At 45.1% G+C, this 12422-nt stretch overlaps 2 protein-coding genes across 3 annotated transcripts; one reads left to right on the top strand and one right to left on the bottom strand.

Moving 5' to 3' along the window:
* Nucleotides 1–1034: 1034 nt before the first annotated feature.
* Nucleotides 1035–10154, bottom strand: NPC2 (NPC intracellular cholesterol transporter 2). The gene is made up of 4 exons (XM_079913150.1): nucleotides 9813–10154; nucleotides 6495–6602; nucleotides 4735–4907; nucleotides 1035–1886 (listed from the first exon to the last, which is right to left on the bottom strand). Exons 1-4 carry the CDS (start codon nucleotides 9892–9894, stop codon nucleotides 1800–1802), a joined length of 450 nt encoding a protein of 149 aa, XP_079769276.1. The 5' UTR covers nucleotides 9895–10154; the 3' UTR covers nucleotides 1035–1799.
* Nucleotides 10155–10321: 167 nt separating this feature from the next.
* Nucleotides 10322–11584, top strand: ISCA2 (iron-sulfur cluster assembly 2; the record flags this gene model as incomplete). Of its 2 annotated transcripts, none has more annotated exons than XM_079912868.1 (4): nucleotides 10322–10419; nucleotides 10621–10726; nucleotides 10848–10963; nucleotides 11410–11584. In XM_079912868.1, 4 exons carry the CDS (start codon nucleotides 10349–10351, stop codon nucleotides 11582–11584), a joined length of 468 nt encoding a protein of 155 aa, XP_079768994.1. The 2 variants fall into 2 exon arrangements, with proteins under 2 accessions (XP_079768994.1, XP_079768995.1); XM_079912869.1 differs by having other exon boundaries at nucleotides 10349–10419; nucleotides 10624–10726.
* Nucleotides 11585–12422: the final 838 nt, after the last annotated feature.

Below are 12422 nucleotides of genomic sequence, written 5' to 3'. Positions count from 1 at the left end.
CACAGCTCTACTGTTATTAACCCTAGTTAACAGATAAGGAAACTGACACGCAGAAAAGTTAAGGGATTTAAAGATCATACTGGTTATCCTACTGATTGGTGAAGCCAGGATCCAAATACCGGCAGTCTGAAGCCAGAAACTACAGCAGTTAACCACCTCTGGAATCCATTTAAGTTTGATATACCCAGGGTTCAGCATGTGGAGAGAGTGGGCTGTCCCTCTAGACACAGTGTGACAGGATACACAAAACATCTTAGCTAGAGTACAGTGGTTGAATGGCTCCAGGAATTAACTAGGAAATCTTGGCCGTTGATAACATTATTCCCAATCTATTGCTGTCCCCTGGTGGTTTTCCTGGGAAACTCACAAGCCAAAGAAATCCAAGAAATCTAGTGAAATCAGTAGGATGAAAAGAACTGGACCAAATGACTTATTTGCTGCATAAGCACCCCAGACTAAAAGAGATGACCTTCCACATTACCCAACTCCTTTGTGAATAGGGCTGTAATCTCTGTGACAGCTAAAACCTGACTGATAGTACATTGATTCAAAACAGCAAAATATATGCCCCATGATTATACTTGTACTTCAAGAGCAGGACACTCCAAGATTTAAATAATCTAGCCATTACTTCCTGCAACTTCACATTTCATCTTTAAGCTTCTAGGCTTTCTTCAAGGCAGGAGGTTCCCAAAGATTGCTGTACTTATGCCAACTTGTAACTTCCTACTCCCCGCCTCAACCCCAAATTCAGTTCCCCGACCCTGCAGATGTTGTTATTCAACTAGGTGATGTTTGCTTTCACTGTTTCTTTCAAGCACACTTGGTGGTATAAGACTGTGCAAAGTGAAGCAAACAAGGTCGTTTTGTGTAAGATAGAGAGGTGAGGCCTAACTGTGTGAAAGGGAGAAGTGGCAGTTTCTGAAAGTCATGTCTTTACAGTACTGCACTCTGGGACCACGGGACCAGGTGTCCACCTACCATGGATCTGGGGGAACATACTCTGTGAAAGAAGCAGGTGTCCACAGCCCAAATGCAGAAGAAAAGATTGACGAGTTTTTATTTATTCAAAGGGACATTTCCAGGTGCATAAAGAAGCCACAAGTTAGTGTTGTTAAAAAAAAAAAAAATCAAACATCTGCTAATCAAGTGATGCATTTAATGAAAACCACCTAAGATAGTAAAGGAGACATGAGCTAACTGCAGAGAATTTCTGTTGTAGAAGACCTCCCCTCCACTACCACGCTGGACACCACTGCACAGCAAGTCATGGCCAGTGAAGCAGCGGAGCTGGAGGTGAGGAAGCTCATTGGCCAGATGCACTGAACTCAACGAGGCACGTGGAGATGAGGAACTTGCAGATGTAATATCCCACTTAGATGGATGTGGTTTGGAACCCGTGCTTGGCTGCAAGGGCTAGTTACCCTAGGGCAAGTTATCCAATATCCCCCAAGCAGCCTCATTTGGATCATGTCTGGTTAGACCCTCCTTATCCCAAAAGCAAAAACCAAACCAAAACAAACAAACAAAAAACTCTCCCTGAAGACAATTAAATCAATCCCTACAGTCTCACTTTCTCTTCCTTCCTTCAACCCTTTTACAAAGGATAATACAGGGGCGACAGTTCTGAGCTCTCAGGAAATAGGGTCTTAGATGCTTTTGGAGGTTGAGAGGCTAGAACGGCAGTCTAGAAATTCCTTTCATCTTATGGCACTGATTTAGTTTAGACTTGATCTCTCCTCCTCTCCCTCCACCCGTGCTCTCTCACCCCCAGACGGACATATTGGCATCAAATAGCTCTAGCTTTCAATCTGTACTGGGATTTGCCAGCAGAAGAGACGTTGGTCGTTGTCATCCGTAAGTTCCCACTCCACCACCAGTTTTATCTGGAGAAAGAGAAAAAGAATTGGGAAAAATGAAACTAGAACCTCACGTCAATCCAGAATGGGTTTAACTATGAATCCTAAATGTAAATTGTAACAAACTGCCTAATTCCTCATCCTTTTCTTCTTAAGTCATGCCACCATGAAGCCTGCTTGGGATGTGGGCACAGCCCGTGTCCTTTAGCTTAGAAGGGCAAACCAAGTTACACCTAGGATTTGGTGTTAGCAGTTAGCTTCTCAAATACAATTTCTAAAGCATTTTTTCCCTCTGAGATCAATGGTACATAAATGAAGCCAGGACTTCCCTGGTGGCGCAGTGGTTAAGAATCTGTTTGCCAATGCAGGGGACACAGGTTTGAGCTCTGGATGGGGAAGATCCCACATGCCGCGGAGCAACTAAGCCCGTGTGTCACAACTACTGAGCCTGTGCTCTAGAGCCCGTGAGCCACAACTACTGAACCCCGTGTGCCTAGAGCCCATGCTTCACAACAAGAGAAGCTACTGCAATGAGAAGCCCGCACACCACAACGAAGAGTAGCCCCTGCTCGCTCAACTAGAGAAAGTCCACGCGCAGCGAAGAAGACCCAACGCAGCCAAAATAAATAAATGAATGAATTAATTAATTAAAAAAAAATAAAGCCATCCATGAAAAATAATTTTACATTTAAACAATTTCACATGCATTTTGACAACCTGATCCAGCTTTTTCCAACTTTAACTATGAAGTATGAAGAGTAAAAAGTTAGATTCCTAGGTCTCAGGAAACTTACTTGTTAGTTGGAAAATGAAATGTCAAAGCACAAAGGATGTTCAAAGAAGTTTAGGGTTGTATGAATACTTTCAGGGACAATGACCTTTGTGGCAATATAGTTTTGATTAATGCCCTTAAACTGTTTTTGTTTTGTTTTGTTTTTTTGCGGTATGCAGGCCTCTCACTGTTGTGGCCTCTCCCATTGCGGAGCACAGGCTCCGGATGCGCAGGCCCAGTGGCCATGGCTCACAGGCCCAGCCGCTCCGCGGCATGTGGGATCTTCCCAGACCGGGGCACGAACCCGTGACCCCTGCATCGGCAGGCGGACTCTCAACCACTGAGCCACCAGGGAAGCCCAAACTGTTTTTTCTTTCTTCAATAATATACCCCCTTAGAGATCTCTGCCTTGACTTGTTAACATTCATACTATGAGCTCTCTCTTCTAATTCTTAATAAGGCACTGGCACTCTGCCAGTCCTTTCTTAAGCTTACTTGCTTTTAGTTACAACCTCTCTTTTGTACTCAAAATGTTTCTTCAGAATGCAACATTTGAGTGACAGCGATACCCAGCTTCTTGAAACTTGTTTGATAAATTTTTCAAGACTAGTACACATCAACTACTGTTTCACTTAGTGCACACATTAACATAGTTTAAGCTGGTTTTCAAATGAAATGTCACTTAAGCTGCGTGGCATGGCAAAACCAACAAAAACAACAACCAACAAACAAAAAACAAATGAAATGTCACTTAACAATAGCTACCATATATTAAGTGCCTACTCGGTATCAGGCCCTAACTAGACACTCTAAGTTATTGAGGCTCAGATATGCCCATGATTACCTGGCTGCTCTGCAAATTAATCTACAAATCTCTTCCTGACCTTTAGGGTCTCTGATACCGCTTAAGCACAGACTCCCTATATTTGAGTCTTTTTAGAATGTCCTTTAATTACTTGCTGTTTCTAGGAAATAAATGGCCAGATTGCTCCTGGTTCTACTTGATCGCCTTTTAAGAAACACAGCTCTAAGGACTTCCCTGGTGGCGAGTGGTTGAGAATCCGCCTGCCGATGCAGGGGACGCGGGTTCGAGCCCTGGTCCGGGAAGATCCCACATGCCGTGGAGCGGCTGGGCCCGGGCGCTACAACTACTGAGTCCACGTGCCACAGCTGCTGAGGCCTGTGCGCCTAGAGCCCATGCTCCGCAACGGGAGAGGCCATTGCAGGGAGAAGCTGCGCACCTTAGCGAAGAGCAGCCCCTGCTTGCCACAACTGGAGAAGGCCCGTGCACAGCAACAAAAAAAACCCAACGCAGCCAAAAATTAAATAAATTTTTAAAAAAAACAACAAAGAAATACAGCTCTTTTTCTTCATGGAAAAAAAGTAATCCCTTTACTTTCTCCATTCTTATCAAGATTCATATTGTTAACACAGGCTCATTCCAGCAGGCTCTATCTCACAAGCGTTTGGTAGAAAAAGAAGTAGGTACAGCAGGGCGAGTCAGAGGTGAAGGTTGGGGGTGGTGGTGGTGGCGGAGGAGAGAAAGCAGAGGAAAAAGCCACCGCTCTGCTACGGACCTAGTAAATTACTGCTTTCTTGTTAAGAGATTAATGGAGAAACCAAGTTTTTCTGATGACAATGCTCTGACTACTTGAAATCTTGAACTATTTGGTACCTAGCTAAAATCTTATAACATTGCACAGGTTTTGGAATCACGAGACCTGGGTCTCAATCTAGGCTGTAATTCTTGGCAGAATGGACTCTGTTCATATTGCATAGCATTGGAGGCTAACATCTCTTCATCTGTAAAATGGGGATAGTATGACCTCTACACAGGTGGTCACAAGAATCCAGTGAAATACTGTATATAAAAAAGGCATCGTTAGGCCCAGGCTGACCATTAAGCAAGAGACAAAGAAAAAAGGGACACAGTGAAAACTCTCCACCCCAGCTCAAGATTCCTACACTCCTTTCTCCCAGGTGTCCAACTCTTCCTCATAGAGATGAAGGATTCTTATTCTAATCTTTTCTTCCTGCCCCCTCTCCTCATATTTCCAATCTAGTCACAGGACCTTTGGTGTCCTCAACTACAATGTCACTTACAGAGGGGTATTCACTCTTCACCGGTAGTTTATTCAAGTAGCTATAGGTCTTGTCTTTTTCAATGGGGCAGCTGATTCCACTCTTACAACCGTCAGGCTCAGGAATAGGAAAGGGAATTGCGACGCCCATCACAATGCCATGCACCACGGCTTTGCTACTTTGAGACTGAGTGCCTAAGAGAAAAAAAAAGAGAATAAGATGGTGATGGAAACAGCCTATTTCCAAACTGTAAATAAAAAATTCAGACATATTCTCAAGCAACGGCACTGCTGGGATAGCAAACCAAATTCTGTACCTCTTAATTCCTAGGGTCTATTTCTCTTTGGAGTTATACTTAGTACCTCCGTGAATGCTATACAGTAAGCATTCACTCTGAAACTTGAAAAATTACTGAATTATACAAAAAAAAAAAAAGCAGTCAGTGGGGGCTGTTTTTTTTGCTGTTGACCCCACCTTGCTCTTCACTGCCTTCATAGTTTCTCAGGAGAATCAGAGCCACCTGGATGGATAAATAACTTTATCGAACAAGCTAACTGATTTTTGGTGGTAAACTTTCTGTTTACTATTTACATCAGGTTCTGTCAAAGTGTATTGCGTATCTTAAAGGGTTTGGGGAGACTGGTCTCTGAATTCTCAAATACCCTGTCCAAAGGATTCCGATAGAAATTAAGAATAAAATGGAAGACAATATGGAAAGAGGGAACAGGAGTCTCCTTAGAAATGCCACGGGCTGTAACAGCAGTGAAAGCGGTAACCCTTTAGAAACTGGGTAAAAGAAAGAGGAACATTTCTTGCTAACCTCTACCCTCCATATTGCAAGTTGGGCAGAGGAATAAATATACTAAAATTAGGGCAACTGGAGTTATGCACTATTAGGTTCTTCTGGAGATCCAGAGCATTGGCTCTGCTTCTTTCTTTCTGTCTGGGTTGGGAATTACTTTTGTTTAGAAGGTACTTTTTTGGTTTGGAACACTAGAGGGGACAGCGTATTGTCCAGGAGAGAGAACAACTCTAGGACTTAAGAGCTGTCTTTAGGCTTACAAACAAGAGATGACAGAAATCTCAAAGTTCCTAATTAGTCTGTCTAGTCTAGTTCCATAGGATAGAAAATGAGGGAAAGATTCAAGGTAGATGCTCTTTCTAGAAACAGAGATTTTCACATTGTCTAGATTCCTGGGAATCTGAAGGAAATGAATGTGGTACCAGAAAGAAACAAGTTCCAACAACATGCCTTCAAGTTGAAGAAGAAAGCTTCTTGATTGTTTCTTGGGTCACCAGTGAGTTCCCCAAACCTTACAGAGGCTAAATATTAATTGTTCCTATATTTTCAGGCAGAAAATAGACTTAACAGCCAGAAGATATATTGCTTGAAATAACACTTTGGAGGCGTTCCAGAGTCTACAGGGTTGGGGTCTGTACTAACACTCTGCAGTCAGTAGCTAAACAGAGTTGACACTCCCATGAAATGTGAACCAAAAATAGGGCACGGAGAAGCCAAGCTGTCTTCTTTGACCTGTGAAAACATGGAAATCCCCCTGTTTGCTCGAAGGGAGTCTGGCAACTATGGATTCTGAGAAACAGGCATATGGGAACCCAGTATGAGAAGGAAGCATAGTGAGTCCAAGCTTTGCCCATTGAGAGGGAGGTCACAGAATTCCTGACTGCAATTCCCCTCCCTCATATTCCCACAATTATTCCAATACTTGAGATTGATGTTACGCTTTAAGATGAATTTGAAGGTAAGAGCCACTTTTACTCACTACTGGTGAATGTGACATTGACACTGTAAGACTGTCCTTTGTGCAGTTGGCAGGGTTCGGTGGAGCACGGGTTCACATTCACTTCCTTTATAACTCCGACCCCAGAACCTGCAAAAGAAGAAAAATTTATTGAAATGGGTGGGAAAACAAACCTCCTAGGCTGTCTCTTACCTAACGGGAAGGTGCTCTGCCTTCCCAATGGGGGCGAGTTCTTTCTCCGACCATCCGTGGTCCCCGGGAAACTGTTCACATTTGACAGGCGAAAGGGAATTATTGAGTATACCTAGTCAGCTCCCCTGCTCTATATCCTGCGAGGGCTATTCCAGGGGAAGTCATGCCCACCCTTCCTTCCATCCTGACACAGGATGTTAAAGCAGCACACTCGGCATAAGCGACGGCTCAGGCTGCACCGCTACTGTTTCCATTTGGAATCTTGAGACTGGCTGCTCCCTAACTGCCTTTCCCTACCATCTTTCAATCCCGTCCTGGTAGCTCTCCAAATCAGTGGTCTCTGAGCTTTGTACACTCCTACCGATGAGAACAATCTTAAGCATGCATCTGTAGTACACTCTACTCTGGAACCTGTGTTCTTCAAAATAAGTGTCTTTGAGGCAGGGTGTGTGTCCTTTTTTTTCAGTCTAAACAAGGACAAAAATACCTTGACCAAAAAAGGTTAAGTACAAATCTTTAAGAATCTCCTTACTTCATCCAGGCCCCTGAAACCAGACAGCTGAATGGGAGAGAACGCAAGTAAACGACAGGGTAAGCCTAAGCTCCGCCACTCATATACCACTGCTGACAGCTAGACTCTGGGATCCGACACCTGGCTTTGAAATCTCACTGGCTCCATTACTTACTATGGAACCTTAAGGCAAGATACTTAGCCTCTCTGGGGGCTAATAATGGTACCTACCTCATAGGGTAGGTGAGCTAATACACATATAGCTCTGAAATAAGTGCTTGGAACATAGTAATGCTATATAGGTATTCACTATTACTATCATATTGGGATTTAGTCCATGAATTCAATCTAGAGTAGCTGCTCCTGGGTGGGTTAGCAAGTTTCCCTTTCATACAAAGGGTGAGCCTCTCACCTCAAATTTACTTTGTGGGTAGAAATTATGGATCTAGACAATAGAATGGACTCTGTCTCAAAAGTAGAATGCATGAAGACAGAAAGGAAAAGGCAGGTTGAGAGCACATTATCTGCCTGCTCTTGGGTGGAAGAGTTGCATCGTATTGACTAACACTGCTTCAGCTAGGTCTGTAAATCATACTTAGCAGTTCCCTATCACCAACTTGCTTCTCCATCATGGCAAAGTTCTCAAACAATAAATACAAGATTCTCTTCTTTAGGCACTCTCTTCCACTCTGTCCTATCGTCTATGGCCAGGAAAGAAAATATCTGGAATTTTAGTCAACAACTTATTGAAAATCAGTGTTTATGCTGAACTTCTAGTTTCAACTTCTAGTTTCTTTCAAGGCTGGGTCACATGATCTAGTAGGAACTGAGTAGAGGGCAGTACTTGTAGCTCCTTCATCCAGTTTTATTATTGCTGACAAGACGTTCCTGGATTTCCAGTGTCAATAGAGCAAACTTCTCAGTCCTAACCTGCAAAAATTGCAAAACTAGTTCGCTTGGCCCCATTTCTCACTTGAGGAAATACCACTTCAGGGAAAGGGAGCATAGAGTGGGACTCAAAAAACCTTTTGATGTGGGCACTGAAGTTTTTACACTGTATTTCCCAATTCAAAAGTAAATTGAAAGTCTGTAACTGAAACTCTCCTTCCCTTAAGAGGTTTTTGCCATAGGTCTAACACCTGCTTTATTCACATGAGCAGAACAATGTCAGGATTTAGTTTCCTTAGTTGTTTTTCTTTTTTTAATTTTTAATTTTTTTGGCCGTGCCGCGGCTTGCAGGATCTTAGTTTCCTGACCAGGGATGAAACCCCTGCCCCCTGCAGTATAAGCGGGGAGCCCTAACCACTGGACGGAACAGGCGAGTCCCCCCCACCTTTTTTTTAATGTTAATGTTACTGTTGAAACCCAAAGTGACTCACAAACACCCACTAGTTTCCTACTGCTTACTAGGAACCTGGTTCCTTACTGCTGTAAGAACTTGGGCAAGTACCTTAATGTGCCTGTTTCCTCATCTGTAAAATAGATTGTGAGAGTTGAGTGACAATAAAGTTAACAGTGTCTTCATCCAAATGTTGGCCACTAAGTTTAGTGGAGAGAAAGGCAGTAATTTGAGGGGATAATAGGATCTTTCAAATGCCAGTCTCCTAGTTCAGTGGAACAGCATTTGTTAAGTATAAACAGGCCAGCAATTTTTATTCCTTAATCACTCCTGTCTCCTAGCCCCCAACTTTGCTTTTGCCTCAACATGAATTTTGGAGATATAGTGGAAAGAGTATTTCTTCCCTCATTTACTTTTCCAACAAATATTTATTAGGCAGTTACTATTACCTGGGCACTGGATATGATGGAGCAAATTTATTCTGGTTGCCATTCTGCTGTGTGACTGGGTAAGTAACCTAACATCTCTGGAATTCAATGATTGACTATAGGATCTCCAAGTTTCCTTCCAGCTCATAAATTTTATAAAATCAGTTTCATGCCTCTTTCATTTATTATTACACCTCTCCACTTCAGAAAAGTTCTGCTCAAACAATTTAATAGACTTGACTGAAGGAGCTCACAATTTCTACCCCCTGTTGTGCTTCTCAACAAAGATTCCAACCGTAGCTGCATGACAGGGTTATGCATCACAAGTTGTGACCAGCAACATGAGTTTTATAAATAGGAGAGGAAAACTGGTAAGAATCACAAAATTCCATAGCCCAAAGGACGCCCTAACGGAATAACTCATGAAAAGGAGAACTTACTTTCGACTTATCAGCAAAACGGAAATTTAAAAAAGCAAAAGGAGTGGAGAGGCAGAGGACATCCAAGGCACAAGGCATAAATAAAAAGCAGTTTTGCGCCGCACCCCTTACGCCCAACGCTGCACATGGACCTTCGGTTGTTTGCCCTACAATCTTTAGGAAACTTCAGCAAAAGGCCCACCTCCAGGAATGTGCTGGGATCCCAAACACGCGTTCCAAGGAAGGAGAAAAGTTGTGAGTGGTCGGGTTTCATCCAGGCCAGCACCGTGTCCCCTACCCCAACCCACTCCAGCCCACTCCACGAGGGGTCCGAGGCTGAGCCTGGAGGCCCGGGGGACCCACCCAACCTAGCTCGGAGATCTTAGCACCGGGTTCTGTCGGGGTCTCCCGCAGAGGGTGCGGGAACCTCAGGCTGGCCCCGGGGCTCACCGCAGTCCTTGAAATGCACCGGCTCGGCCAGGGCGGAGGCGCTGAGTGCCAGGAACAGGAACGCGGCGCCCAAGAAACGCATCGCAGCTGAGACTACAAGCTCAAGGAACGAAGAACCAGATTCCGCGGTCACAAGATAAACCTTCAGGGGCGGGCCGGGGGAGGAGCCCAGTCAGGCGACCGGTCACCAGCAACCGGGTCCGAGGCCTACCCGCGCCCCGCCCCCGGCTCCAGGGAGCCAGACACAGGGTCCCAGACATTCGCAAACCCCGCCCATCCGGTCCGCTTTGCTGCCGGGCCAGCTGGCTTCCACCTCCCTCCGGCCCAGCTCCTCTCTCCAATGCTCCGTCCGGGCTTTGTGGGTGAGTCCCACAAATGCTTCCGCAACGGGAGCATTTCTAGCCAATCAAATCCCCCCTCCTCCTGCACCACCCAATAGGTGTGCTCAGAGGCGGGGTCTCTGTGGATCCCGCTTCCCGAGGCCCAGACGCAGAAGGGGATTGGGACAATGCGAGGGGCGGTGCTTGTGGAAGAAAATGGCGGCCGTCAGAGGGTTGAGTCTAACCGCTGTGGCCCTGAGAGCAGTCACTCTCTGGCCAGGGGGCAGGTACCAAGCCTAGAAAAGCACCTGGGAAGGGTGTTTGGTTCTGCGCGTCCAGGACTAAAGGGAAACTAAGGCTCGCGGGGGAGGTGAAGGTTTGGCGTGAGGCTGTCCAGGTGGAGGGACTTCAGGTTTGGCTTGAGGCTGTCCAGGTGGAGGGCGCCAGGTGCCTCTCTGCTCCCAGGCTCACCCTCCCCCCTTGCACAGCAGGCTCCTCGCGGCCTCCCGCGGACCTCGGGCGCTTCGGGAACTGTCGTCCTCCAGCCCCGAAGCTGGCGAAGGGCAGATCCACCTCACCGACAGCTGCGTCCAGGTAAGAGGACGGACGCGGGGCAGCGGTGGCGGGCGAGGGCTGGGAGTGGGGGGGTCTCCCCTTGGCCCACCTTTCTCTCTCCCCTTGCCTGGCATTCTTGACCCCCCTTCCTGCATTTCAGAGGCTTCTGGAAATCACCGAAGGGTCAGAATTCCTCAGGCTGGAGGTGGAGGGAGGTGGATGCTCCGGATTCCAGTACAAATTTTCACTGGATACAGTTATCAACCCCGACGACAGGCAAGGAGAAAGGGGTGGGTTCCCGGAGAATGTGCAGGAGGGATAAAAGTGTCTCCAGTTTAAGGTGCACTTTTATTCCACATTTAAAACGTTTGCTAAGGATAATTTAACATCACCCTTCTCACACAGTGGGGATACAGTGAAGATTTGTTGTCTTGATTCAAAATAACTAAGTCATAGGAGGAAAACTGGCCCGTCTAGGTGCATAGGGTAGTTGGTAGAGGGTCAGGCTGGACTAGAAAGATTCCAGGCTTAAACCTCTAAACATTTCCTAGTATTCATTCTATTGAATCTTTTTGCCTCAGAGAAGATCAGCACCTGTTAGAGGTAATAAGGGAAGCTTCCTCTGTATTTCAGAAAACAGAGGATGTGCATCTCTGGGCTCAGAGGGTGTTATGTTTTTGGTGTGTATGATATACATTAATGCCTTCCTCCCATCTTTTCAGGGTATTTGAACAGGGTGGGGCAAGAGTGGTGGTTGACTCTGATAGCTTGGCCTTCGTGAAAGGGGCCCATGTGGACTTCAGCCAAGAACTGATCCGAAGCTCATTTCAAGTGTTGAACAATCCTCAAGCACAGCAAGGCTGCTCCTGTGGGTCATCCTTCTCTGTCAAACTTTGATGTGATGACAGGTGACCCAGAGATGATCATCATCTGTACGGATTTGAGGAACCTGGGATTAGAAGAATTCTAGAGGTTTCTTTCCAATCCTGTCCCTCTCACAGTTTCATTTCCCTCGATCCAGGAATGCTGTGTTGCACCACTATTTATTTTCAGAATGTGAAGCTTTTTCTCTTGAGTTAATTTCTCCCTCACAGTTGTAAGGCCAAGCCTGTAGATGCTATTACGTAAGATTTAGTAACTTGTTGAAACCAGTATCCTCTGTAGAGCCTCCAAGGTTCCAGAATTTGGAATTCTCTGGCCTTCAGAGCTACTTGTACATATGTGTATAGCTGTGTGTAAAAGCTTCATTTTAAAGAAAGTCCTTGATTACCTGTGTTGTGGATCAGGGTCATAGATTGGGTAGGTTGAACACTGGTTACTAGGCCAGAGAGGATGAAAAAGGCAAATGAAATGTTATCTTTTTCATTTCTTCCTTCCTGAATGTGCTAGTTGACTTACCCTTATTTTCTATGCAGCCCATTCTCTGCTTCCCATTTGTTACAGCAGGTACATTTTCCTCTCATACTCATGAATCTGCTAGATTCACAAAACCAATTGCCCATCACCCAGAAAACTTGGACCTAAACCTCACTGATACTTGAATTGTTTGAAAAATAGCCTCATACTCCATATTCACACAGACGTTTTAAGCTTCTTTGATCCTTTAGTGACTGAATCTTTTTAGAATATGTTGCTTCACTTACCTTATGGTGTAAAATGTTTCTGGTCTCATTGCATAGCAGGAAGTGGTCCCTTTGTTGGCATAGATAATAGATACTTGGGGATTTTTTTTTTT

The sequence above is a fragment of the Stenella coeruleoalba genome (genome assembly GCF_951394435.1).
Source record: "Stenella coeruleoalba genome assembly, chromosome: 2".
In the NCBI taxonomy this organism is placed as follows: Eukaryota; Metazoa; Chordata; class Mammalia; order Artiodactyla; family Delphinidae; genus Stenella; species Stenella coeruleoalba.
Note: the sequence above shows the minus strand (reverse complement) of the source record. Positions and strands in the feature narration are given on the sequence as shown.

Coding starts and splice junctions, on each gene's coding strand:
- NPC2 (XM_079913150.1), bottom strand. CDS start 9,894: ATGCGTTTCTTGGGCGCCGCGTTCCTGTTCCTGGCACTCAGCGCCTCC. Junction 6,603..9,812: donor GGTGCATTTCAAGGACTGCG/GTGAGCCCCGGG, acceptor CTTCTTTTGCAG/GTTCTGGGGTCGGAGTTATA. Junction 4,908..6,494: donor CAATGTCACATTCACCAGTA/GTGAGTAAAAGT, acceptor TTTTTCTCTTAG/GCACTCAGTCTCAAAGTAGC.